The 26,743-nt window shown below is 51.9% G+C and overlaps 1 protein-coding gene across 3 annotated transcripts in view; it reads right to left on the bottom strand.

Annotated features, from left to right (window-relative positions):
• Window positions 1-3,586: 3,586 nt before the first annotated feature.
• The window catches only part of nkapd1 (NKAP domain containing 1), a 23,879-nt gene continuing 722 nt past the window's right edge, over window positions 3,587-26,743 (bottom strand). Inside the window, exons 2-6 of one of the 3 annotated variants that reach the window (XM_043676678.2) lie at window positions 14,958-15,039; window positions 13,316-13,419; window positions 12,143-12,301; window positions 9,946-9,999; window positions 3,587-6,603 (exon numbers count right to left, since the gene is read on the bottom strand). In XM_043676678.2, the coding sequence (XP_043532613.1) occupies window positions 6,072-6,603; window positions 9,946-9,999; window positions 12,143-12,301; window positions 13,316-13,419; window positions 14,958-15,039 (931 nt within the window). In that variant the 3' untranslated portion in view covers window positions 3,587-6,071. The remainder of the gene's footprint in view (window positions 6,604-9,945; window positions 10,000-12,142; window positions 12,302-13,315; window positions 13,420-14,957; window positions 15,040-26,743) is intronic. The other 2 variants (XM_043676679.2, XM_043676682.2) reach the window with 2 other exon arrangements.

Genomic DNA, 26,743 nt, shown 5'->3' with positions numbered 1-26,743 from the left:
CCAGTCCTGCCCATCCCTGAGCCATGTTTCTGTAATTGCTATGATATCCCAGTCCCATGTTCCTAACCATGCCCTGAGTTCATCTGCCTTCCCTGTTAGGCCTCTTGCATTGAAATAAATGCAGAGGATTCGAAGATTTAAAATTAAGCACACTTTTAGGCCACGGTAAAGGATAGGCCATACCTAAGATGGGGTTATTATAGTCATTTGAAGTACTTTAATTAGAAAAAAAACTTTGCTTTCCCAAAAGGCATGTGCCTTGACAAGGACAGAATCTCAACATCAAGAATATACGTCTGATCAGGATGGAATAAAAAACCCAAACTTAATGGATTAAGGAGGAAAAATTTCTATAATGAAAATTTATTGCTTATGTTTCAGGAATGAAAATGAGAATGGCTCATATTATTTAAATTAGAGTTAATTGTGCACTGCTAGCATTGGGAATGGAGCTTATGACAGATCACCATTAATTACAATATTAACTACTTCCTCATGCCCAAACAAGGGATTGGTCATCATGAAACACCTTCACGAGGGTGAAACCCAATATGATGCTTAAACAACCATGTGTGGGTGTTCCCTTTCAATTTTCAATAAACTCTCAACTTACTTAGCAACTGGAAACAGGTCATTGTCATCGTTTCTGCATTGTTAATTTTCAGAATATTCTGCTCTGTTTATTGTGGTGGAACCTCTCTCTGGAGGCTGTAGGGAGAATGCCCAATAAGGTTGAAGCAAACACAATACAATTTCTGGAGATTGAAATTTAATTTGACCCATTTAAAAACCTATGCAGCCCAGCTTTCTTCTATTGATTGGGAAGCAACTTTTTGTTTGGGATAATACCCAAGCATTGGGAAGAAAGTGACTTAAGTAGCTATCGTCAGTCTGAAAGCTTTCAATCTCCTTGAGAAAATTTGCAATGTAATACATTGTGATGGGAAATATGCCACCTGAATTATTTCCCTTGCCTGGACAATGTTGGAATGAGCTGACCTTCCAAATTAATAGGGCCACACAGAAAATCCTTGAATTTTAAATATTCATCCTGGAGTTAAATTACTAGTGGGGTACCACAAGGAACTGTTTTGGGTCCACTGTTATTTGTCATTTTTTTAAATGACCTGGATGAGGGCATAGAAAGGTGAGTTGGTAAATTTGCGGATGACACTAAGGTCAATAGAGCTGTGGATAGTGATGAAGGATGTTGTAGGTTCCAGAGAGACATAGATAAGGTGCTGAGCTGTGCTGAGAGGTGACAAATGGAGTTTAATGTGGAAAAGTGTGAGGTGATTCACTTTGGAAGGAGCAACAGGATTAAAGAGTACTGGGCTAATGGTAAGATTCTTGGTAGTGTAGATGAGCAGAGAGATCTCTGTGTTCAGGTACATAGATCCATGAAAGTTGCCACCCAGGTTGATAGGGTTATTAAGAAGGCATTAGGTCTGTTAGCTTTTATTGGTAGAGGGATTGAGTTTTGGAACCATGTGGTCATGCTACAGCTGGACAAAACTCTGGTGCAGCCACATTTAAAGTATTGTGTACAGTTCTGGTCACCGCATTATAGGAAGGATGTGGAAGCTTTGGAAAGGGTTCAGAAGAGATTTACTAGGTTGTTGCCTGGTATGAAGGGAAGGTCTTATGAGGAAAGGCTGAGGGACTTGAGGCTGTTTTCATTTGAGAGAAGAAGGTTGAGAGGTGACTTAATTGAGATGTATAAGATAATCAGAGGATTAGATAGGGTGGACAGTGAGAGCCTTTTTCCTCGGATCGCGATAGCTAGCAGGAGGGGACATAGCTTTAAGTTGAGGGGTGCTAGATATAGGACAGGTGTCAGAGAGTAGTAGGGGGCTTGGATTGCACTGCCTGCTAGAACACTCGCTAACTTTAAGGGCATTTAAATGGTCTTTGGATAAGTATATGTATGAGAATAGAATAGTGTAGGTTAGATGGGCTTCAGATTCATTCCACAGGTTTGCGCAACATTGAGGGCCAAAGGGCCTGTACTGCACTGTAATGTTCTATAATCTATATACTTCATAAACCCATTGGAGAATGTTTCTTTTCTGAATCAAACCATCCTGACTTGGAAGTACATTGCTGTTCCTTCAGTGTCACCAGGTAAAAATGCTGAAATTCCCTGCTCAACAGCATTGTGGGTGTGCCTGACACCCAAAGGATTGTAGCAGTTCAAGAAGGCGGCTCATTACCATCTTCTGCGCAGCATATAAGGATGGGCAAAAAATGCAGGCCCAGCAAGCAAAGCCCATATCTTGGAAACAATTTTGTTTAAGAAAAGTCTTCAAAGCAACTAATAATAAAAAATTATGATCAAAAGAACAGACATCTTGATCTTTCTGGCACCTTGGCATATTTCTTGCTTTGTAGGCCATTCCAACTTTGGGTTTTGATATCAGGTGAATGTAAATCAGTGGGCAAGAGTGCAAAAATGGTTTATATTATATTGGTTCTTTGAAGAACAAATCTTTTAATGTGGGCACTTTGATTCTTATTTCCAGCTGTATGGTGCTGATTGGAATTTGTGCCTTTGCTTTTTTTTTTAAAAATCACACCTTAAAGTGGAAGAATAAAAATCTTGTGACAATATTTTGAAAATCCTGAGTACAATTTGAAACAAAGCAAACACAAGGATCAAAGTGGACACATCAAAAGATGAGTGCTTTAAAGGAACAAGTCAGGGTTTCATGTGTTCCATTCATCTTAGTCAATGCTACCCTTTGTTACGACTTTGCATTCTCTTAAGGTATTCATAACATCTGAAAAGTGCACCTACTCTACTGTTTACAGTGTGTAAAAGTGAGTTTGTCAGTTCAGTCCTATGTAATGTGACAGTGAATACTGCCTCACCTACCAACCCCCATCCCAACACAATAACAGAACACTTCCTAATTCCCACCTCTACTAGTGCAGAGAGGAATTTTTAGTTTGATCCGAGTCGTACTTAATAGTCCCAGCAGAATGAACCAGTTTGATGTCCAATGGCAGGATCAGAGATGCAACTGGACATCTTAGTCAAATTTCCTGCTGCCCCATATGTCTCACACTGTGCAGGAGGAATCTGACACTCAGTTGAATTAGTGAAGGGAAATTAGAAGAGAAATGAAGAAAACTATCATGAACTTTCAAAAGGTGACAAGCAAGTGAAGCCAAACCTCCAAACAATTGAAGTACTATCAGTTACCTGCTGATGGCACTGCTGAGTAATAGATATTTATGATTGTAGCACCACCTGCAGGTGAGTATTTGCTTTTCAGATTCCACAATCACTAATCAGGAAGAGATGCTGAACTTTAAAGGAAAATAGTTGGGTTCCACAACTGGTTTGGGCAAGAGAACATGAAAACACAAATATTCATTTAACACAGGCAAATTCAAGTGCGAGAGCACCTACGACGTGCAACTGAGTGAAAAAGCTTGACAAAGTGAATAAACATAGCATATTTTCTTATGGCACCTGACAAGTGAGGAATATAGCCCGTAATTTCATGTTTGTGACTTTTTAATTGTGAACAGTACTTACAAAGTTTGCAATTCATGAATGCTAGCTGTCAACAAAAAATCAAAGCGTTAAAATATTTATTAAGCAAAAATCATGCTTTAATATTCTAAAGGTTAAATACAAAATGGATTGTTTAAAAAAAACTGTCACTTAGTAACATGGGAAAAGACAACACCAACAGATATTGGCAGGAATATTCCACAGTTAACCTTGTATATTAACAAGCAGCACCCACAATCGTTCTATTTATAGAACAAGGGCTTAAATACACCCATTGTACATAAAGCAGTGAATACTTTTAAACTAAGGCTCAATTCCCTTATGTTGAAGGCTCACCAAAACCCAAGTTTCAACATCTACATCAATGTTTTGCTGCAGAAAATATTTATTGGTTCATAGCTTCAGCAGGTGGAGGATATAAGAAAAAAAAGCTACTGCAATCTGTGCACAAAATGTTAATACTGTTTCCATAGAGCCTGTGATTTGTACAAACATGGTGCAGAAATTAGCTGCTTCCTGCCAAAAACGATGTCGCCACTTTTAATTTAAAAGAACAGTTCCCATTAAATGTCATGGACTTAAAAAAAAACTTCATAATTAGAATACGTCCAGTCCCTTCGACATTTGAAGTAAATGCTTTCCACCAAAATCCAGCAGTTTGAATCCAGATTTAATTCAACCACATTGGGACCTACGTTTAATTCCCAAGAAATCAAAAGATAAATCAGGATCGTTTAAAGACTAACAGCGCAAAGTTACAGGCACACTAGTTTTATTCAATATGTAACTAACGGGCAGGTCAATTCGCATTAATCACAATCACCCCATTCAGGTGTTGTATATTCAAACAACCCACTGACACCACCTGGCTAGCCTCGCACAACAAATCTCCACTTGCTGCCAGTGCTTCTGAAGCACTGAATCTGCCAGTCGGAAAAAACATGGGGAGGAAAAGGCTAGGAATAAACAAAAATCCAAAAATAAAAAAAGCTCGAACTGTTAAGTCTTCAAAGAATTAATGAGGAAAGTTATAAAGACCAGAGGATTTTTATTTTCGGAGCAACATTCGTGATTGCAGCCATTACAGCAGGTGGGAGGGTCACTATAAGCTTCAGCATCCCCAAGCTTTATGGATTCTTGTTCCAAAATGCCATTTGGAAAGTGCATGTGCGTGTGTGTGTGCATTAACTGAACACCTGACAGGGCTCAGCTAAAGTTATGTAAATCCCAATATTACAAAGTTTGCAATTCTTTACTGTATAGGCTATCACAAGAAATGGCCATGTGAGCAACGTACCCAATGAACTGTGTCCCTAAGCCAGGAAGAAAGCTAAAGGGCAAACAAATGCTGTAAAAGTAAAAATTCTTCCATTTTGAAACTAAAACTGAAAAAAAAAATGCTTTATTAAACCAACATTAAATATTGCCCATCATCTCTGCTTTTGTGACTTTACTTTGACCATTTTGAGTTAATCACTGTTCTAGAAACTATGGATTTTGCAATGATAATTAACCTTAAGTAACAAAAACAGAAATCAGTCAATCGAGCAATTGAAGTTTCAAGGGATCTCGGTTTGGAGCTCTTCAGAAAGCACACAGCTGCTGCAATGCTCTATAGCATATAGTTGCTGAATGGATCAAAGGCATTAGATTGCAGACAGAGCTGTAAGCACTGGGTTCAATCAAAAGCAAATCCTGCCATTCAGCAGCACAGTATCAAAATCTCTGACTGCAGACTTCCACTATTGTGCAGGCCGGCCCATTCAAGCTTTAGCAGTCGGATGCACTACGTGAGCAGTGAGATTACCTTGCCCTCTTCTCACTCATCGGAATTTTGCTTCATACTACCTCTTCTTAAACAAAAAGCAATTTTTATTTAATTGCATAAATTAAACAAACTGATTGTTTAATTGTTAATGCATCAGAGAAATAACAATCGATACAGCTCAAGTCAGAAAGATTACACAATCCAGAACAAAAGGTCACTTTGGTTGCCAAACTCTCTGCCTTTCTGGAACGAGTAACTCAAGTTCCCAGCAAAATGACAGTGACAAAATTGGAGACTGCAGATATATGTGTTAAGCAATTTTGAGGACTTTGCTTGTTTAGAATGACCAAAGAGCTCTGCAAAATGAAATCAGACACAGGGCTTGATATATTACAGGTAACCCTGAAGTCAATGACAAAATCTTTCCAGCATTTTGGCGTGGTACAGAGAAGAATTCATAACCAAGGGAAGACAAGCGGCTCTCGAACAACTTGTCACATGGTTCTGCTTCAAACAGGCCTAACTCCTAAACTCTTCATCCCACACCTTATTTACTGTGGAAGAACAGTATTACATAAAGTAGACATCACTGACATCAAGTGAAAGAGCTTTCGGGAGTACAGCCTGCATTGTGCAACAATCTTCTGAAGCATAAAACGTAAATTCATAACTAGCACTAAACAAGTCAATAAAACCAAGATTATGTTCTTAGTCTGACTCAGTTTACACGATTCAAGTAAGTTCCTTAGGAACTTAAGGACAGACTTTCAAGGTACAAATCTAATTAAAGTCATCTTCTCCACTGTCATCTGAAGTATCATTGTGTGCTATTTTCCAGTTTTTTCTCTTCTTTCGGCTATTTTTGATTTCTTTATCACCATCATCTTTGGGAATGTTTTTGTGATGCTTTTTCTTTCTCTTCTTTTTCCTTTTCTCCAGTTGATTCCCAGAATCACTTTCATCTTTGCTTGTTGTGTCTGAATCGCTGCTGTGCGACAAACTGCTTTCGCTTTCAAAGGACGTGGATGAAAGCTTTTTCTGCTTTCGTGCAGTTTTACTGTGGTGCTTCTTCTTCGCTTTCCTCCTTTTCCTCTGATCAGAATCCTCATCCTCGGAGCTTTCACTGTCACTCGAAGAATCGCTGCTCCGTAAATGTTTCTTCCTCCTCATCTTTTTGCTGGATTTCTTTTTGCGTTTCTTTTTATTTGATTTACTCGATCGCTTGCGTTTTCGCGAATTCGATTTTGAAGACTTCAAACAAATGGCTTTTGTCCCGTTGGCATTGCATTCATCGCTGCTATCATTTTGATCACTGGAAATTAAAAATATAAAGTCAATTCTTGCTTTGACTTTTAAGAAAGCTTTACTTAAGCTGAAAACGGTCATTTCTAATGATAGCATTCTAACAGGCATGATGGAATTAGACTAGAGTTGATCACTGACATGAAAGGAAGAGAAAGAAAATCATATTGATAGATTGCCCACTTCACTGCCAATATCAAAAGTCTGAGGCCCCACAGCATGACCAAGGCAAATTTGCAAATCGCACACTGTGTAATGGTATTTTGTTTCCTTTTAAACAAGTAGCAGGGTCAGTGTTGAAGCAATCACCTGATCCTTAAATTAAGCAACCCTTACCAGATGTTGCAACTAAAACAGAGTTGCAAGCAAAAAAGCTGAGCGTGAGAGCAGACAAGACTCTAGACAGACAAACTTGGCACAGAGGAAAAATCTGAAGTTGGAAGTCAAGCAGAGACTGACAAACAGAATACATTAGATTACATTAGAGTGCATTAGATTACACTTCAAAACTACTTCATTGGCCATGAAACACATTAAGACATCCTTCCATCAGGAAAATCACTAAATATTACAGAGGCATGGGAGTGAGGGTGATTCAGCAGCTTGGATCAGAAATTGGCTAGTTGTAAGAAGACAGAGGGTGGTGGTTGATGGGAAATGTTCTTCCTGGAGTTCAGTTACTAATGGTGTACCGCAAGGATCTGCTGGTGGAGTCATACTCAGGTGGAACGGCACGGTGACTCAGTTGTTAGCACTGCTGCCTCACAGTGCCAGGGACCTGGGTTCGATTCCAACCTCGGGTGACTGGCTGTGTGGCTTTTGCACATTCTCCCAGTGTCTGCATAGGTTTGTTCCAGTTTCCTCCCATAGTCCAAAGGTGTGCAGGTTAGGGTGTATTGGCCGTGCTAAATTGCCCATAGTGTTCAGGGATGTGTAGGTTAGGTGTATTAGTCAGGGGTAAATGTAGAGTAATAGAGTAGGGAAATGGGTCTGGGTGGGATACTCTTCGGAGGGTTGGTGTGAACTCAATGGGCTGAAGGCCTTGTTTCTACACTGTAGGGATTCTATGGTGAGGTGTTGCTTCCTCAGGAGGGATATATTTAGACTAACATTTTACTGAATTCAGATCAAAATAGCGAAAGAACTCTCCAATCTTACACATTTACTTTTGATACTTCACATACTTAGATGCAACTGCAATTAGAATATAACATCTTAAACAAACACAGTCTTTGCAGTGCTTTGTTTTATTTCAATGACAATTGGCATTCTTAGTGGGTGGCTGGTGCTCACATGGGAGGCTAGAAAATGAACAGCTATTTTATAATGGAGACTTTCAGTGCTGGATTCAATCCTGTCATCACTGCGTTCAACACCAGGATATGCTTCTAGGTAGGAAGTTAAAAATCACACAACACCAGGTTATAGTCCAACAGGTTTAATTGGAAGCACTAGCTTTCTTAATATGTCTTTATTAAGATGACTTAGTAAAGACATACAAGATGATCACCTAATGAAGAAGCAGCACTCCGAAAGCTAGTGCTTCTAATTAAACCTGTTGGACTATGACCTGACGTTGTGTGATTTTTAACTTTGTACACCCCAGTCTTACACCTGCATCTCCAAATCACTTCTAGGTAGGAACTGCAAATCGGAACTCAAGGTGACATTTCACCCACCAATCAGCATACTTCCAATGATAAAACTCCTTTGATTCAAATGAAAGGTGGCAGCACTGAAAATGCGTTGCTGGAAAAGCGCAGCAGGTCAGGCAGCATCCAAGGAGCAGGAGAATCGACGTTTCGGGTTTGAGCCCTTCTTCAGGAATCATTCCTGAAGAAGGGCTCATACCCGAAACGTCGATTCTCCTGCTCCTTGGATGCTGCCTGACCTGCTGCGCTTTTCCAGCAACACATTTTCAGCTCTGATCTCCAGCATGTGCAGTCCTCACTTTCTCCTGAAAGGTGGCAGCAACCAGATTAGATGTTAACATGCAAGCCCTGTCTGCCATTTCCGGTGGATGTAAAAGATTCTATGAAATGGTTTTCAGATGACTGAGGTTATATCACCAGTGTCTTGGCATTATTTATCCTTCAGCTAACAATGCAAAATCAGATTCTTTGGTGATTATCTCATTTCTGTCTGAGAGAGATTGCTGTGCGTGATTTAACTGCACATTTCCTTCATTACAGAGATTACACTTCAAAACTACTTCATTGGCCATGAAACACATTAAGACATCCTTCCATCAGGAAAATCACTAAATATTACAGAAAATACAGAGGCATGGGAGTGAGGGTGATTCAGCGGCTTGGATCAGAAATTGGCTAGTTGTAAGAAGACAGAGGGTGGTGGTCGATGGGAAATATTCTTCCTGGAGTTCAGTTACTAATGGTGTACCGCAAGGATCTGCTGTTTGTAAATGACCTGGATGAGGGCATAGAAAGATGGGTTAGTAAGTTTGCGGATGACACGAAGGGTCAGTGGAGTCGTGGACAGTGTGGAAGGATGTTGCAGGTTACAGAGGGACGCAGATAAGCTGCCGAGCTGGGCTGAGAGGTGGAAAATGGAGTTTATTGCGGAAAAATGAGAGGTGATTCGCTTTGTAGGGAGTAACAGGAATACAGCGTACTGGGCAAATGGTCAGATTCTTGGTAGCGTGGCTGAGCAGAGATATCGTGGTGTCCATGTGCATAGATCCCTGGAAGTTGCCACTTAGGTTGATAAGAGTTGTTAAGAAGGCATACGGTGTGTTAACTTTTATTGATAGAGGGATTGAGTTTCAGAGCCATGAGGTCACGTTGCAGCTGGTGTGGCTGCACTTGGAGTACTACGTACAGTTCTGCTCGCCATGTTATAGAAAGGATGTGGAACATTGGAAAGGGTGCAGAGATTTACTAGGATGCTACTTGGTACGTAGGGAAAAGTCTTATGAGGAAAGGCTGAAGGACTGGAGGCTGTTTTCAATATAGAGAAGGAGGTTGAGAGATGACTTAATAAAGACATATAAAATGATTAGAGGATTCGATTAGGGTGGACAGTGAGAGCCTTTTTCCTCAGATGGTGATGGATAGCATGAAGGGATATAAATTGTGGGGTGATAGATATAGGATAGATGTGAGAGGTAGACTCACCAACTTTAAGGGCATTTAAATGGTCATTGGATAAACACATGGATGATAATGGAATACCATAGGCTTCAGATTGGTTTCATAGTTTGGCGCACTGTGCTGTAATGTCCAATGCTCTAAATTCCAAGTCTGTCTTAGATTTCCCCCCCAATATTCTTTTCAAGTTAGGATTATAGTAGATCACTGCACTTACAACAACAGAGCCAGTTTTTAAAACTTACCTCTCCGATTCAAACTCCTCTGGATAAAGTTCTTTGTAGCCACTATGGCCCCATCTAAATAAACAAAGCCATATGAGTCAGTATAAATACAACATGATTTAAAATAAATGGAAACGAGTAATATTTTTGATTAAAACGAAAAAGAAATTGGAATGAGATTTCCATGGAACAATATTGTGCTCACACTCAATTACATAAATCTCTTCATTGTGTAAGAATATTCTGAGTAAGATTAAACACTTTTCCACTGCAATGATTGTCCACAATATATTTGACTACTAAGCATTATCTTACAGAACTGGCAGTGTCCTGAGACCCAGTGGCTTTGAGTAAGAGCTTACAAGGTTTTTTGAGCTAGCAGACTCTCCTGATTAATAATTGTGCACGTGCAAATTTAAAATTCCAAACTTCATTTTAATGAAGCCTCACAATATCCATCCTCTCATAACAAATACACTGTTCCATCAATAGTAACACAGAAAACTTACCCTCTCCTAGACCTGCATCAATATCAGTCAGAAACCTTTTTGAGTAGTACGCTAAAAGAGCTTAGATGTCCGATTGCCCCTCTAGGCTCCAGTAACTCTCTCAGCAAATGGAAGACTTGGTCTCTTCTCAGTACAAACTCAATGATCAACTATAAACAGAACAGGTGACGACATCTTATTCTAGCACATGCCACCCATCCCTTATTGTACTTTGTCAAGTTATTAAACTTCTGCCATTGTAGCTTGGACTGAAGGGTATGTTTCCTGATGCATAACGCTTAGATTCTATGACCTTAGGTGAGGAGCAATATTGACAGCCATCTCAAGTGAAATGACTCTAGTGAACTCTCTCTAATTTCACAGTTTTGTTCTGCATTTCCTGATGGCTGAGGGATTGGTGCTCAATATAGTGTGCCAGCGAAGTGGGAAACTGAGGTGATATACAATTAATTCCATTTCTTATGCCCATTTTCTACTTTCTCCCATTCAAATTGGCAATTCAGTGAACTGCCCCATGCTACTGACATTGCTGTTCTGTAATCAGTCACTAAGAACAGGCCAAACATTACCCTCTGACAAGATTTTTCCTTCTTCCCTAACAGAAATGACTTAGCTTTCTCTATGCCCACTGGGAACCCAAAACACATTGTTCACCACTTGTGGAACACAAAGATAAATTACCTCAGATTTGGTGAGTTGCCTTGCCATCAGGTTGCCTATCTGATTTTATCAATGGCCTGTGCAGCAATGATTTTAAATAATTCTAACCTTTTAGAACCTTCTCCTCACCAGGTTAACATGCTCTGAATCTTGCATAATTCATGGAAAACTCCTGTAAGCTGGTGTCAAGAATATCTACAGAATGTTTTGTTGAGGATATTTTTGAGCCTTCTGTAAATGAAACAGTTGCCTTCAAAGAGAGTTGTCTAAAACCGATCAATTGCCCACAAAAACTGATTGATTAGTTAAAATTGTTAGTAATTGCCAGTGCTTGATTTTGAAAATGTCTGGGAAAAAGATAATCAACTTACAAGACTAACACTGTTAATGATTAATCAAGCATAACTTGTTTTCTTCTCTGCAGGTCCTTCATAAGATACAGCAGAAGAAATAGGCCAATCGGCCCATTGAGTCTGCTCCATCATTCAATCATAGCTGACACGTTTCTCAGAAACATACTTTTTCTAAAAGTGCCTCCAGAAAGGAAAAGCAAATTTATGGGATGGACAACATTAAACAGCAGAACTTTCATGATTACTCAATTGAAAACAAGTCTATAATTTAAGAAAAGTTATGCTAAAAGAAAAATTCACTAAGTGGCTTATGGTTCAAGTGAAATTCAAGCACAGACATTGTGATCCAATATTGACCCTTGGCTACCACTTTTGCTTCTAACTTGCAGCATGCTCATTTGTTAAAATAAGTAAACAGTTCTATAACAATCAGATAAATATTTCAGATGAAGTGCACATTTCCCCAAAATACATTCTAAATCTTTTAATTCAAAGCCAACTAATTCTAATAGTCTTGTCAATTTGTTTTTTTAAACAGCAAATGAGAGTTTGAACTACCAGAATGAGACTTTTTTTTCCTATCAAGAGATGCATAAATGTAATCAGCTACAACAAAATACAAACTAGTTTCTGCGTCATAACTTCACCTAAAGAACACTGCACCTCCTGTCAGTTAAGAGATGTGAAGAAGCACACCTGTTTGGATCACTTGCTTCAAACTCATACAGCTTCTTTGTCCAGTATCTTGTTTCACGCTCATCCTGTGGAGTGGTCAATGGCTTACGAGCGGCAGCGTTTGCTTTTCTGTCTTTCTCCTCATCCTCTTCATCGTACCCATCACACCGCATTCTATTGCTGGTTCAGATCAGCATTGTTTTAATAAGGATATAGTTCATTTTCTTCTTCCCTTTCGTCTATGCTTCCCATTCGTCCACACACACACAATTTTCTGATTTAAAGTAGATATGGTAACAATATCTTTGCCAGTACTATCCTGTAACCAAACAGGATGAACAGCTATGACGTGTTAATGTGCATTAACAAGATAATTGCCCGTCCACAGCATTATTGTTGAAGACATTTTGGTAACCTTCCTTAATTGCTTTTGTCACTTTTTCAATAGTCACGAGATGGTGATCAAGGATTTCATTCCTCACCCAGTCTGTTGGGTGTGGTTGACTCAGTCCAACTCCATCCCAGGAGAGGATCAGCTAACGCAGCAGACCATGTGGTCTCCCTCTCTTTATCCCAAAGTAATGCCTTTACTCAGATTGGATTGTTTGTACAGATAAAATAAGAACAAGGAACTGCGAATGCTAGAAATCCGAAAAAAGAACAGAAAGTGCTGGTGAAACTCAGCAGGTCTGGCAGCATCTGGAGCGGGAGAGCGAGTAACCAGAGTTAATATTTTGAGTCCAGTGACCCTTTATCAGAACAACTGGATTTGAAATGTTAACTCAGTTTTTCTCTCTCTACAGATGTCTCCAGATCTGCTGAGCTTCTACAGCAACTTTTGTTTTTGTTGTACAGAACCTTGCTCATGACTATTTTCCCCAGATTTCAGCAGAACAGCTCCATTCCTGAAGTTTTGAATTTTGATTTCTAGATGTGAGTACTAATGAGCTTCCAGACCCAGAATGCCGATGAGAATAAAAACAATTAAATTCAATAGGTGCTTTAAAAAATAAAATCTGTGTATGCCACAGCTAAAAAATCTCACAAAAACATACAATGATAGATGCCTTTTTAGGATTTGTACCTCTCATTCACAATTACAGGTCAGCAGCACCAAAAACTGCTGTGAGGATAAAAGGAACTTAATTTTATCCTCAGCACCTGGTTCTCCAAAGAACAGGGTTAGATATTTACCCTGGCAAACTCTCAGAGGATTTCTTTCTCCGCTGGAAAAGTCTCATCTCATGCGTTTGCTTCTCTTTTTCTCTAATTTTCCACATCTCTGACTCTTCTTGAATCTGCAAAATGAAAAGTCGGAAGAGATTAAAAAAAACCTGGCGTACTGCTGAGTTGATTGAAATTACTAGGTCAATAACTCAAACTGCAGAATACTAAGCTCTGGGTCAGAAATGCTTTAGTTGAACCATGTTTAGAGTTATGGAATTTTTTTATCCATCCACGGTAGGACAAAATGAGCAAAATAGTCTGAAGCTGCAGACAGAGAACAATGCGAGGGAAATAGAGGAATTGAATTTTTGTAACACTTTGGCTCTTCTACAGTGAGAACAAGATCATTGTTACATCAAATAATGGAAACCAACCTTTGTGGGTCACTTCTCTCACTGAAAGTAATCAAATCTACTACACATTTGATTCTGCCCTTTACTGCAGTTGTTGTAAAAATTTGAAATAAAAATTATAAATTCTGAAAATACTCAACAGGTCAAACATCATCTGTGAAGTCCTAAATGAAGTTCATGTTTCAAGTTAATGACCTTACATCAGAACAGCGTTTCCAGCATGCCCTGTTTATATTCCAGGAATCCATGATGTACCTCAGAATTTCAAAACATTGTTTATTAGTTGTTCATACTTTCCTTTTTTCCCCGATAACTGCACAGTGCAAAAATGCATTGAATAACTCCAATTAAAATCATCAGTTAATGCTCATTCACTGATCCACTGCATAAAATGCATTCATTACCTATTCTCAACTTCGATCTAATGATAACATTCACGACTTCACAATGATTTCAATACATTCTTGCCCAGCTTCATATCTTAGACCATTCATAAACTTGAGATCATCCTAAACTTGGCTGCAAATATCTTGACTCTTATAAAAGTCCCATTCACTATTCACTTGTACTGACTTCCAAATTGAGCAATGCATTGATTTTAAAATTCTCATCCTGGTTTTTAAAGCCCTCCGTGGCCTCAGCCCTCCACATCTGTAATCCTTTCCGCACCTATACCCCTCTGAACTAGCTTTGCTCCTCTAATTCAGACTTCTTACACATCACTGACTGTAACTTCTCCAACATAGGTGGATACTCCTTCAGCTACCATTCTTTGAACCTCTTACCTCTCTTTTTGTCATTTAAGATGTTCCTTAAAACCTATTCTCTAATCAACTTTATGGTCATCTGGCCTACTACCAACTACATTCATCAATGTCAAATTTTGCTTTATACTTCTCCTATGAAGCATTTTGGGTGCCAAGCTAAATGTCTTACTCACGTGCATGTTTGTTGCCAGCCACATAAAACCAAATGGGAGTAAAATATCCTTAAGAAGTTCCAAATAAACGTGAGATAACCCAGAATTGTGTCGATATGAATATGCATTTGAAAATCGATTCCAAAGATTAAACATATTTACTTGTTTATGTTGCAATACTGAATATAAAACTATAAACTAGAGTAATTAAACATGGCACAGCTGGAGTCTACTTAACATACTAAGATTTTTTTCCCAATTAGCTACTCTTCTGTGAGCATTGTTACACTGAAACATTCTTCACTTAAATTTGCAAACTTAAATGGACCAAATTTACTTTGTTGTGCGCATCTGTGTGACGGATGACGTTTCGCAGAAGAACTTTGCCCATGGGAATTCGAGCCATTGTGGTTGTTCTGCTAAATAAAAGAGAAAATCATCAATCTAAGTTGCAGCCAAATTCACAATGGAGGAGTTACAAGTTCCTTTCCACAATCCTTGCCATTTTTCAATAATTAACTTTTTTTTATGCAAGCTAAATGAGAGGAGAAAAACCACCAGGAACCTTGCTTTCTACAATCCTGGCCATTTTTTAATGGTTAACTTTTTTTCTTTAATGCAAACTAAATTAGAAAAAAACCCACCAAACCCCTTGAGCACTGCACTGCCCGACATCCATTATTAGAATGATTTGAAGGTTGAAGACAACAGTTTTAGCTGTGGCCAAGTATTTTGCTGACCATCACATACTAAGGTTGCACATGGAAAGGAATGGCTGAATGCTACTTGGAAATCATCACCTTTGGAACTATCATCGCCTTCAGAGGAAATAGCCCCCCCAAAAAATGTATGCCCCTGTGCCATTGAAAATGTTTGAAATGTTTATCAAATATAATGGACTGAAATAGCAGCACAGAATGTACATGGTCTCAAACTTATGTCTTGAGGGTTTATGCAACTCAGATAATCATATCTGCTCAGGACCTCTGTTGGGTCCTCCTGAAGATTAATGAACATTAGTATTCATTTGGCTTGTGAAGCTTAGAGAAAATGTGGCAGAATTTGTGCAACCTAAGGCATGAATAATTTAAAATAATCATCACCCAGAAATTAAAAAATGATATCGTGAGCAAGATATTACTAGAGATGTTTTTATTGCTATGTTAATATTTCCACTGTGTAGAAAATTGAATAAATAATTTCAGATTTTTCTGACCACTTCTTTCTTGGCAACTGTGGCTGTTCAGTAAGTACATCTAATCCTGAACTAACTGAAAAACTATTAAATCTGGGTGAAGACTTCATTCAATCCTCAAGCATAATCCTGAGCTTCCTATCACTTGTCATTTCAATTCTCCCACCTCTGACCTTTCTGTCCTTGGACTTTTCCACTGAAGCTCAATACAACTTCAAAGAATTGCATCTCACCTTTCAACTGGGCATCTTGCTTTCTCTAGACATTGTGTTCTACAATTTTAAGTAATATCCTCTGCCCCCATTTTGTGTTTGCATTTTCACTATTTCAGCTTTTACCTCTTGATCCTTTCCTTAACTTCTTTATTTCGTGACCGGATGGCTGCTACCCTAACAATCACACTTCATCTAGACATTTTAAGCTTTACTAATATCATTATCACTTCTTTTTGCTTTGTGTATTATGATTTTTTAAAATCATTTAATCTTTCTGCCATCCACTTTATCACAGATGATCACTTTCATTGTTCTCCCCACTCACCCCTTCAACTCGCTCAAAATTTATTACATTTCTAATATTTGTCAGTTCAGATGAAGGGTCACAGAACTGTGTTATGTGTTTCTCTCTCTACAACTGCTGCCTAAGCTGCTGAGTATTTCCAGCATTTGCTGCATTCATCTCAGAATATCTAATAATATTACCACATCTGAAAGATTTTGCTTTTTTCATTAAGAACCTTTTTCTTTCAATGTACAAAAGGAACTCTTCCAATTATAAGTAGGGAAAAATATTTGTCTGTCTGAAGTTCAGTAATGTTCTGACCTAAGATCATCAAGCCTTCTTATCAGATGCTGCTTGAGCTGTTTTTGTAGAATGTTATGCTTTTACTATAATTTGACTGGAGTAAACATGCCAGTCCACCAAGGTATTTCTTTGATCAAAACAACAGATCTTTGGGTGCAAGAAGAGTCAAAGGTTTGGGACGCTGTGACAATCATAGAATGGTTGTGGCCCAGAAGGAGGTGTGACGATGCTGCTCCTTTAACAAGGTTATGCTGTCCTTGGCTTTTTTTAAATCAGAGAGGTTGTAAAAGACACAGACTCCGAAACGTCTGAGGTTGAAGGAATTTAGGGCCAAATAGATAAAAGATACTGCCTCAGGCAACAGACTTTTAAGTTTAAAAAAAACTTGTACAATGAAAGACGAGTGGCCAGCTCTCCCAGCTCAGTTTCTTGCTGGTCTGGCTATTCACTGAAAGCAATCACACTGTTGTAAAAAGCTGCTGGATCCAAAGGAGCAGGTCCATGCTGATCTCTCTCTGACATCTCTCCTGTAAGATTGTGCGTTTGACTTTACCCTTTGCGCTAAGTGGTATTTATGGGGATTGTTGCAAGTGTTTGGAACAGCATCATTAAATTGGTATAATCTGTTGGGTTTTCAGATAAGTTGTTATTCTGTATCCTGTTGTCTTTTGTCTGTTTCATTCAGTAATCTTGTAAATAAATTCTGTTTTGTTTGAAATTAAGTGTTGGGCCAGCTGCATCACTCCTAGAATATCTGCATTACACCTGCTTAAAACAACTAGCAAAGTTAGTGTCTGGCCTGGTCCATAACAGAGGTCAATTGGCATGCCATACCTGCACCAGCTCATTGCAAAAGGAAACAGAGTTTATCCCATATTTTCATTTCTTCCTCACTGCTCTGCAAACATTTCAGACATTTTTAACCAACTTATTCAAGTGTGTTATGATACTACAGCTGGAGCAGATGGGACTTGAATCCAAACCTCCTGAGCCAGAGGTAGAGATACGACCATTGTGCCACAACAAACCTCCGTTCAAAAATTTTATTCTTGTATAATTGCCCTATTCTTTTCTATCACACAATCAGACACAGAAGGACCTTGACAGCATAGATGTTAAGAAAATGAAAGGATTAGAATCTATACCTAGGGGTTACAGGCTCAAGGTATGGCAACTCTCAATTAAAACAGTAATAAGGAAGATTTTTTTTTCCTCAGAGGTTGGTTGATGTTTTGAACTGGAAGAACACACACAGCATCAAGAGGTCGAGAAGTCAACATTTTGGGGTGGGGGGGGGGAGGAACGTGGGGGAGGGGGAGGAACGTGGGGGAGGGGGAGGAACGTGGGGGAGGGGGAGGAACGTGGGGGAGGGGGAGGAACGTGGGGGAGGGGGAGGAACGTGGGGGAGGGGGAGGAACGTGGGGGAGGGGGAGGAACGTGGGGGAGGGGGAGGAACGTGGGGGAGGGGGAGGAACGTGGGGGAGGGGGAGGAACGTGGGGGAGGGGGGAGGAACGTGGGGGAGGGGGGAGGAACGTGGGGGAGGGAAGGGGGAGGGGGGGAGGGAAGGGGGAGGGGGGGGAAGGGGGAGGGGGGGGAAGGGGGAGGGGGGGAAGGGGGAGGGGGGGAAGGGGGAGGGGGGGGAAGGGGGAGGGGGGGGAAGGGGGAGGGGGGGGAAGGGGGAGGGGGGGGAAGGGGGAGGGGGGGGAAAGGGGGGGGGGGGGAAAGGGGAGGGGGGGAAGGGGGAGGGGGGGGGGAAGGGGGAGGGGGGGAAGGGGGGGGGGGGGGGGAAGGGGGGAAGGGGGAGGGGGGGGAAGGGGGAGGGGGGAAGGGGGAGGGGGGAAGGGGGAGGGGGGGGAAGGGGGAGGGGGGGGAAGGGGGAGGGGGGGGAAGGGGGAGGGGGGGGAAGGGGGAGGGGGGGGAAGGGGGAGGGGGGGGAAGGGGGAGGGGGGGGAAGGGGGAGGGGGGGGAAGGGGGAGGGGGGGGGAAGGGGGAGGGGGGGGGAAGGGGGAGGGGGGGGGAAGGGGGAGGGGGGGGAAGGGGGAGGGGGGGGAAGGGGGAGGGGGGGGAAGGGGGAGGGGGGGGAAGGGGGAGGGGGGGGAAGGGGGAGGGGGGGGAAGGGGGAGGGGGGGGAAGGGGGAGGGGGGGGGGAAGGGGGAGGGGGGGGAAGGGGGGAGGAGCGGGGAAGGGGGAGGAAGGGGGAAGGGGGAGGGGGGGAAGGGGGAGGGGGGGAAGGGGGAGGGGGGGAAGGGGGAGGGGGGGGGAAGGGGGAGGGGGGGGAAGGGGGAGGGGGGGGAAGGGGGAGGGGGGGGGGAAGGGGGAGGGGGGGAAGGGGGAGGGGGGCGGAAGGGGGAGGGGGGGGAAGGGGGAGGGGGGGGGAAGGGGGAGGGGGGGAAGGGGGAGGGGGGGAAGGGGGAGGGGGGGAAGGGGGAGGGGGGGGAAGGGGGAGGGGGGGAAGGGGGAGGGGGGGGAAGGGGGAGGGGGGGAAGGGGGTGGGGGGGAAGGGGGTGGGGGGGAAGGGGGTGGGGGGGAAGGGGGAGGGGGGGAAGGGGGAGGGGGGGGGAAGGGGGAGGGGGGGAAGGGGAGGGGGGGGAAGGGGGAGGGGGGGAAGGGGGAGGGGGGGGGAAGGGGGAGGGGGGGGGAAGGGGGAGGGGGGGAGGGGGGGGGGGGGGGGGAAGGGGGGAAGGGGGAGGGGGGGGAAGGGGGAGGGGGGGAAGGGGGAGGGGGGGAAGGGGGGAGGGGGGGGGAAGGGGGAGGGGGGGAGGGGGGAAGGGGGAGGGGGGGGAAGGGGGAGGGGGGGGAAGGGGGAGGGGGGAAGGGGGAGGGGGGAAGGGGGAGGGGGGGGAAAGGGGAGGGGGGGAAAGGGGAGGGGGAGGGGGGGGGAAGGGGGAGGGGGGGGAAGGGGGAGGGGGGGGAAGGGGGAGGGGGGGGAAGGGGGAGGGGGGGGAAGGGGGAGGGGGGGGAAGGGGGAGGGGGGGAAGGGGGAGGGGGGGAAGGGGGAGGGGGGGAAGGGGGAGGGGGGGGAAGGGGGAGGGGGGGGAAGGGGGAGGGGGGGGGAAGGGGGAGGGGGGGGAAGGGGGAGGGGGGGGAAGGGGGAGGGGGGGGAAGGGGGAGGGGGGGGAAGGGGGAGGGGGGGGAAGGGGGAGGGGGGGGAAGGGGGAGGGGGGGGGAAGGGGGAGGGGGGGAAGGGGGAGGGGGGGGAAGGGGGAGGGGGGGGGAAGGGGGAGGGGGGGGAAGGGGGAGGGGGGGGAAGGGGGAGGGGGGGGAAGGGGGAGGGGGGGGAAGGGGGAGGGGGGGGGAAGGGGGAGGGGGGGGGAAGGGGGAGGGGGGGGGAAGGGGGAGGGGGGGGGGAAGGGGGAGGAGCGGGGAAGGGGGAGGAGGGGGGAAGGGGGAGGAGGGGGGAAGGGGGAGGGGGGGGGAAGGGGGAGGGGGGGGGAAGGGGGAGGGGGGGGGGAAGGGGGAGGGGGGGGGAAGGGGGAGGGGGGGGGAAGGGGGAGGGGGGGGAAGGGGGAGGGGGGGGGAAGGGGGAGGGGGGGGGAAGGGGGAAGGGGGGGGGAAGGGGGAGGGGGGGGGAAGGGGGAGGGGGGGGAAGGGGGAGGGGGGGGGAAGGGGGAGGGGGGGAAGGGGGAGGGGGGGGGAAGGGGGAGGGGGGGGGAAGGGGGTGGGGGGGAAGGGGGAGGGGGGGAAGGGGGTGGGGGGGGGGAAGGGGGAGGGGGGGAAGGGGGAGGGGGGGAAGGGGGAGGGGGGAAGGGGGAGGGGGGGAAGGGGGAGGGGGGGAAGGGGGAGGGGGGGAAGGGGGAGGGGGGGAAGGGGGAGGGGGGGAAGGGGGAGGGGGGGAAGGGGGAGGGGGGGAAGGGGGGGAAGGGGGAGGGGGGGAAGGGGGAGGGGGGGAAGGGGGAGGGGGGGAAGGGGAGGGGGGGAAGGGGGAGGGGGGGAAGGGGGAGGGGGGGGGAAAGGGGAGGGGGGGGAAGGGGGAGGGGGGGGAAGGGGGAGGGGGGGGAAGGGGGAGGGGGGGGAAGGGGAGGGGGGGGAAGGGGGAGGGGGGGGAAGGGGGAGGGGGGGGAAGGGGGAGGGGGGGAAGGGGGAGGGGGGGGAAGGGGGAGGGGGGGGAAGGGGGAGGGGGGGGAAGGGGGGGAAGGGGGGAAGGGGGGGAAGGGGGAGGGGGGGGGGAAGGGGGAGGGGGGGGGAAGGGGGAGGGGGGGGAAGGGGGAGGGGGGAAGGGGGAGGGGGGGGAAGGGGGAGGGGGGGGGAAGGGGGAGGGGGGAAGGGGGAGGGGGGGGGAAGGGGGAGGGGGGGAAGGGGGGGAAGGGGGAGGGGGGAAGGGGGGGAAGGGGGAGGGGGTGGGGGGGAAGGGGGTGGGGGGAAGGGGGTGGGGGGGAAGGGGGTGGGGGGGAAGGGGGTGGGGGGGAAGGGGGTGGGGGGGAAGGGGTGGGGGGGAAGGGGGTGGGGGGGAAGGGGGTGGGGGGGAAGGGGGTGGGGGGGAAGGGGGTGGGGGGGAAGGGGGTGGGGGGGAAGGGGGTGGGGGGGAAGGGGGTGGGGGGAAGGGGGTGGGGGGGAAGGGGGTGGGGGGGAAGGGGGTGGGGGGGAGGGGGGAGGGGTGGGGGGGAAGGGGGTGGGGGGGAAGGGGGTGGGGGGGGGAAGGGGGTGGGGGGAAGGGGGTGGGGGGGAAGGGGGTGGGTGGGGAAGGGGGTGGGTGGGGAAGGGGGTGGGTGGGAAGGGGGTGGGTGGGGAAGGGGGTGGGTGGGGAAGGGGGGTGGGTGGGGAAGGGGGTGGGTGGGGAAGGGGGTGGGTGGGGAAGGGGGTGGGTGGGGAAGGGGGTGGGTGGGGAAGGGGGTGGGTGGGGAAGGGGGTGGGTGGGGAAGGGGGTGGGTGGGGAAGGGGGTGGGGGGGAAGGGGGTGGGGGTGAAGGGGGTGGGGGGGACGGGGGTGGGGGAAGGGGGTGGGGGAAGGGGGTGGGGGAAGGGGTGGGGGGAAGGGGGGGGGGGGAGAACGGGGGGGGGGGGGGGGGGAGAACCACGAGGGGGAACGGGGGGGAGAACCACGAGGGGGGAACGGGGGGGAGAACCACGAGGGGGGAACGGGGGGGAGAACCACGAGGGGGGGAACGGGGGGGAGAACCACGAGGGGGGAACGGGGGGGAGAACCACGAGGGGGGAACGGGGGGGAGAACCACGAGGGGGGAACGGGGGGGAGAACCACGAGGGGGGAACGGGGGGGAGAACCACGAGGGGGGAACGGGGGGGGAGAACCACGAGGGGGGAACGGGGGGGGAGAACCACGAGGGGGGAACGGGGGGGAGAACCACGAGGGGGGAACGGGGGGGAGAACCACGAGGGGGGAACGGGGGGGAGAACCACGAGGGGGGAACGGGGGGGAGAACCACGAGGGGGGAACGGGGGGGAGAACCACGAGGGGGGAACGGGGGGGGAGAACCACGAGGGGGGAACGGGGGGGAGAACACGAGGGGGGAACGGGGGGGGAGAACCACGAGGGGGGAACGGGGGGGAGAACCACGAGGGGGGAGGGGGGGCACACGAGGGGGTGGGGGGGGCACGAGGGGGTGGGGGGGGAACACGAGGGGGGGAGAGGGGAGGGGGGGAACGGGGGGGGAGGGGGGTGAACGGGGGGGAGAACCACGAGGGGGGAAACGGGGGGGAGAACCACGAGGGGGGGAACGGGGGGGGGAGAACCACGAGGGGGGAACGGGGGGGGAGAACCACGAGGGGGGAACGGGGGGGGAGAACCACGAGGGGGGAGGGGGGTGAACGGGGGGGAGAACCACGAGGGGGGAACGGGGGGGGGGAGAACCACGAGGGGGGAACGGGGGGGGGGAGAACCACGAGGGGGGAGAACCACGAGGGGGGAACGGGGGGGGGGGGGGGGGGGGGAGAACCACGAGGGGGGAACGGGGGGGGGAGAGAACCACGAGGGGGGGGGGGGGGGGGAGAAACGAGGGGGAGGGGGGGGGAACACGAGGGGGGAGGGGGGGGAACACGAGGGGGGAGGGGGGGGAACACGAGGGGGGAGGGGGGGGAACACGAGGGGGGAGGGGGGAACACGAGGGGGGAGGGGGGGAACACGAGGGGGGAGGGGGGGGAGAACACGAGGGGGGGAGGGGGGGGAACACGAGGGGGGAGGGGGGGAACCGAGGGGGGAGAACGGGGGGGGGGGAACACGAGGGGGAGAACGGGGGGGGGGGAGAGAACGGGGGGGGGGGGAGAGAACGGGGGGGGGGGGAGAGAACGGGGGGGGGGGGAGAGAACGGGGGGGGGAGAACGGGGGGGGGAGAGAACGGGGGGGGGGAGAGAACGGGGGGGGGAGAGAACGGGGGGGGGAGAGAACGGGGGGGGGAGAGAACGGGGGGGGAGAGAGAACGGGGGGGGGAGAGAACGGGGGGGGGAGAGAACGGGGGGGGGAGAGAACGGGGGGGGGAGAGAACGGGGGGGGAGAGAACGGGGGGGGGAGAGAACGGGGGGGGGAGAGAACGGGGGGGGGAGAGAACGGGGGGGGGGAGAGAACGGGGGGGGGAGAGACGGGGGGGGAGAGAACGGGGGGGGGAGAGAACGGGGGGGGAGAGAACGGGGGGGGGGAGAGAACGGGGGGGGGAGAGAACGGGGGGGGGGAGAGAACGGGGGGGGGAGAGAACGGGGGGGGGAGAGAACGGGGGGGGAGAGAACGGGGGGGGGAGAGAACGGGGGGGGGAGAGAACGGGGGGGGGAGAGAACGGGGGGGGAGAGAACGGGGGGGGGAGAGAACGGGGGGGGGAGAGAACGGGGGGGGGGAGAACGGGGGGGGAGAGAACGGGGGGGGGAGAGAACGGGGGGGGGGGAGAGAACGGGGGGGGGAGAGAACGGGGGGGGGGAGAGAACGGGGGGGGGAGAGAACGGGGGGGGAGAGAACGGGGGGGGAGAGAACGGGGGGGGGGAGAGAACGGGGGGGGGAGAGAACGGGGGGGGGAGAGAACGGGGGGGGGAGAGAACGGGGGGGGGAGAGAACGGGGGGGGGGAGAGAACGGGGGGGGAGAGAACGGGGGGGGGAGAGAACGGGGGGGGGAGAGAACGGGGGGGGAGAGAACGGGGGGGGAGAGAACGGGGGGGGGAGAGAACGGGGGGGGGAGAGAACGGGGGGGGGGAGAGAACGGGGGGGGGGAGAGAACGGGGGGGGGAGAGAACGGGGGGGGGAGAGAACGGGGGGGGGAGAGAACGGGGGGGGGAGAGAACGGGGGGGGGAGAGAACGGGGGGGGGGAGAGAACGGGGGGGGGAGAGAACGGGGGGGGGGAGAGAACGGGGGGGGGAGAGAACGGGGGGGGGAGAGAACGGGGGGGGGAGAGAACGGGGGGGGGAGAGAACGGGGGGGGGAGAGACGGGGGGGGAGAGAACGGGGGGGGGAGAGAACGGGGGGGGGAGAGACGGGGGGGAGAGAACGGGGGGGGAGAGAACGGGGGGGGGAGAGAACGGGGGGGGGGAGAGAACGGGGGGGGGGGAGAGAACGGGGGGGGGAGAGAACGGGGGGGGGGAGAGAACGGGGGGGGGGGAGAGAACGGGGGGGGGAGAGAACGGGGGGGGAGAGAACGGGGGGGGGGAGAGAACGGGGGGGGGAGAGAACGGGGGGGGGAGAGAACGGGGGGGGAGAGAACGGGGGGGGGAGAGAACGGGGGGGGGAGAGAACGGGGGGGGAGAGACGGGGGGGGAGAGAACGGGGGGGGGAGAGAACGGGGGGGGGAGACGGGGGGAGAGAACGGGGGGGGAGAGAACGGGGGGGGAGAGAACGGGGGGGGGAGAGAACGGGGGGGGGGAGAGAACGGGGGGGGGAGAGACGGGGGGGGAGAGAACGGGGGGGGGAGAGAACGGGGGGGGGAGAGAACGGGGGGGGAGAGAACGGGGGGGGAGAGAACGGGGGGGGGAGAGAACGGGGGGGGAGAGAACGGGGGGGGGAGAGAACGGGGGGGGAGAGAACGGGGGGGGAGAGAACGGGGGGGGAGAGAACGGGGGGGGGAGAGAACGGGGGGGGGGAGAGAACGGGGGGGGGGGAGAAAACGGGGGGGGGGGGGAGAACGGGGGGGGGGAGAGAGAACGGGGGGGGGGAGGAGAGAACGGGGGGGGGGAGAGAACGGGGGGGGGGGGGAGAGAACGGGGGGGGGAGAGAACGGGGGGGGGAGAGAACGGGGGGGGGAGAGAACGGGGAGGGAGAAAATGGGGGGGGGGGGGAGAGAACGGGGGGGGGGAGAGACGGGGGGGGGGGGAGAGAACGGGGGGGGGGGGGGAGAGAACGGGGGGGGGGGGAGAGAACGGGGGGGGGGGAGAGAACGGGGGGGGGGGAGAGAACGGGGGGGGGGGGAGAGAACGGGGGGGGGGAGAGAACGGGGGGGGGGGAGAGAACGGGGGGGGGAGAGAACGGGGGGGGGGGAGAGAACGGGGGGGGGAGAGACCGGGGGGGGGGGAGAGAACGGGGGGGGGGGGAGAGAACGGGGGGGGAGAGAACGGGGGGGGGAGAGAACGGGGGGGGGAGAGAACGGGGGGGGGAGAGAACGGGGGGGGGGAGAGAACGGGGGGGGGAGAGAACGGGGGGGGGAGAGAACCGGGGGGGGAGAGAACGGGGGGGAGAGAACGGGGGGGGAGAGAACGGGGGGAGAAAATGGGGGGGGGGGGAGAACGGGGGGGGAGGGGAGGGGGGGAACGGGGGGGAGGGGAGGGGGGAACGGGTGGGGAGGGGAGGGGGGAACTGGGGGGAGGGGGGGGGAACTGGGGGGGAGGGGAGGGGGGAACGGGGGGGGAGGGGAGGGGGGAACGGGGGGGAGGGGAGGGGGGAACGGGGGGGAGGGGAGGGGGGAACGGGGGGGGAGGGGAGGGGGGAACGGGGGGGGAGGGGAGGGGGGAACGGGGGGGAGGGGAGGGGGGAACGGGTGGGGAGGGGGGGGGAACTGGGGGGGAGGGGAGGGGGAACGGGGGGGAGGGGATGGGGGAACGGGGGGGAGGGGATGGGGGAACGGGGGGGGAGGGGAGGGGGGAACGGGGGGGGAGGGGAGGGGGGAACGGGGGGGAGGGGAGGGGGGAACGGGGGGGAGGGGAGGGGGAACGGGGGGGGGAGGGGAGGGGGGGGAACGGGGGGGGGGGGAGGGGAGGGGGGAACGGGGGGGGAGGGAGTGGAGGGGGGAACGGGGGGGAGGGAGTGGAGGGGGAACGGGGGGGGGGGGGGAGGGGAGGGGGGGAACGGGGGAGGGGGGGGGACGGGGAGGGGGGGGGACGGGGGGGGGAGGGGAGGGGGGGGGGGACTGGGGGGGGGGGAGGGGAGGGGGGGGAGGGGGGGGGGACGGGGGGGGGGAGGGGGGGGACGGGGGGGGGAGGGGAGGGGGGGAACGGGAGGGGGGGGGAACGGGGGGGGGGAGGGGAGGGGGGGGGGGACTGGGGGGGGGGAGGGAGGGGGGGGAGGGGGGGGGGACGGGGGGGGGGGGAGGGGGGGGACGGGGGGGGGAGGGGAGGGGGGAACGGGAGGGGGGGGAACGGGGGGGAGGGGAGGGGAGGGGGGGGAGGGGGGAACGGGGGGGGAGGGGGGAACGGAACGGGGGGGGAGGGGAGGGGGAGGGGAGGGGGGGCACGGGGGGGGGAACGGGGGGGGGAGGGGAGGGGGGGAACGGGGGGGGAACGGGGAGGGGGGAACGGGGGGGGAGGGGAGGGGGGAGGGGATGGGGAACGGGGGGGGAGGGGGAGGGGGGGGAACGGGTGGGGAGGGGAGGGGGGGAACGGGGGGGGAGGGGAGGGGGGAACGGGGGGGGAGGCGAGGGGGGAACGGGGGGGAGGCGAGGGGGGAACGGGGGGGGGAGGCGAGGGGGGAACGGGGGGGGAGGCGAGGGGGGAACGGGGGGGGAGGCGAGGGGGGAACGGGGGGGGGGAGGGGAGTGGGGAACGGGGGGGGGGAGGGGGGACGTGGGGGAACGGGGAGGGGGGAACGGGGGGGAGGGGAGGGGGGGAACGGGGGGGGGGAGGGGAGGGGGGAACGGGGGGGGAGGGGAGGGGGGAACGGGGGGGGAGGGGAGGGGGGAACGGGGGGGGAGGGGAGGGGGGAACGGGGGGGGAGGGGAGGGGGGAACGGGGGGGAGGGGAGGGGGGAACGGGGAGGGGAGGGGAG

Source organism: Chiloscyllium plagiosum, unplaced genomic scaffold (genome assembly GCF_037043375.1).
Source record: "Chiloscyllium plagiosum isolate Xiang-an unplaced genomic scaffold, Cpla_swu_hap1 HiC_scaffold_29, whole genome shotgun sequence".
NCBI lineage: Eukaryota > Metazoa > Chordata > Chondrichthyes > Orectolobiformes > Hemiscylliidae > Chiloscyllium > Chiloscyllium plagiosum.
The sequence above is the reverse complement of the archived record's forward strand: the minus strand, read 5'-3'. Positions and strand labels throughout refer to the sequence as shown.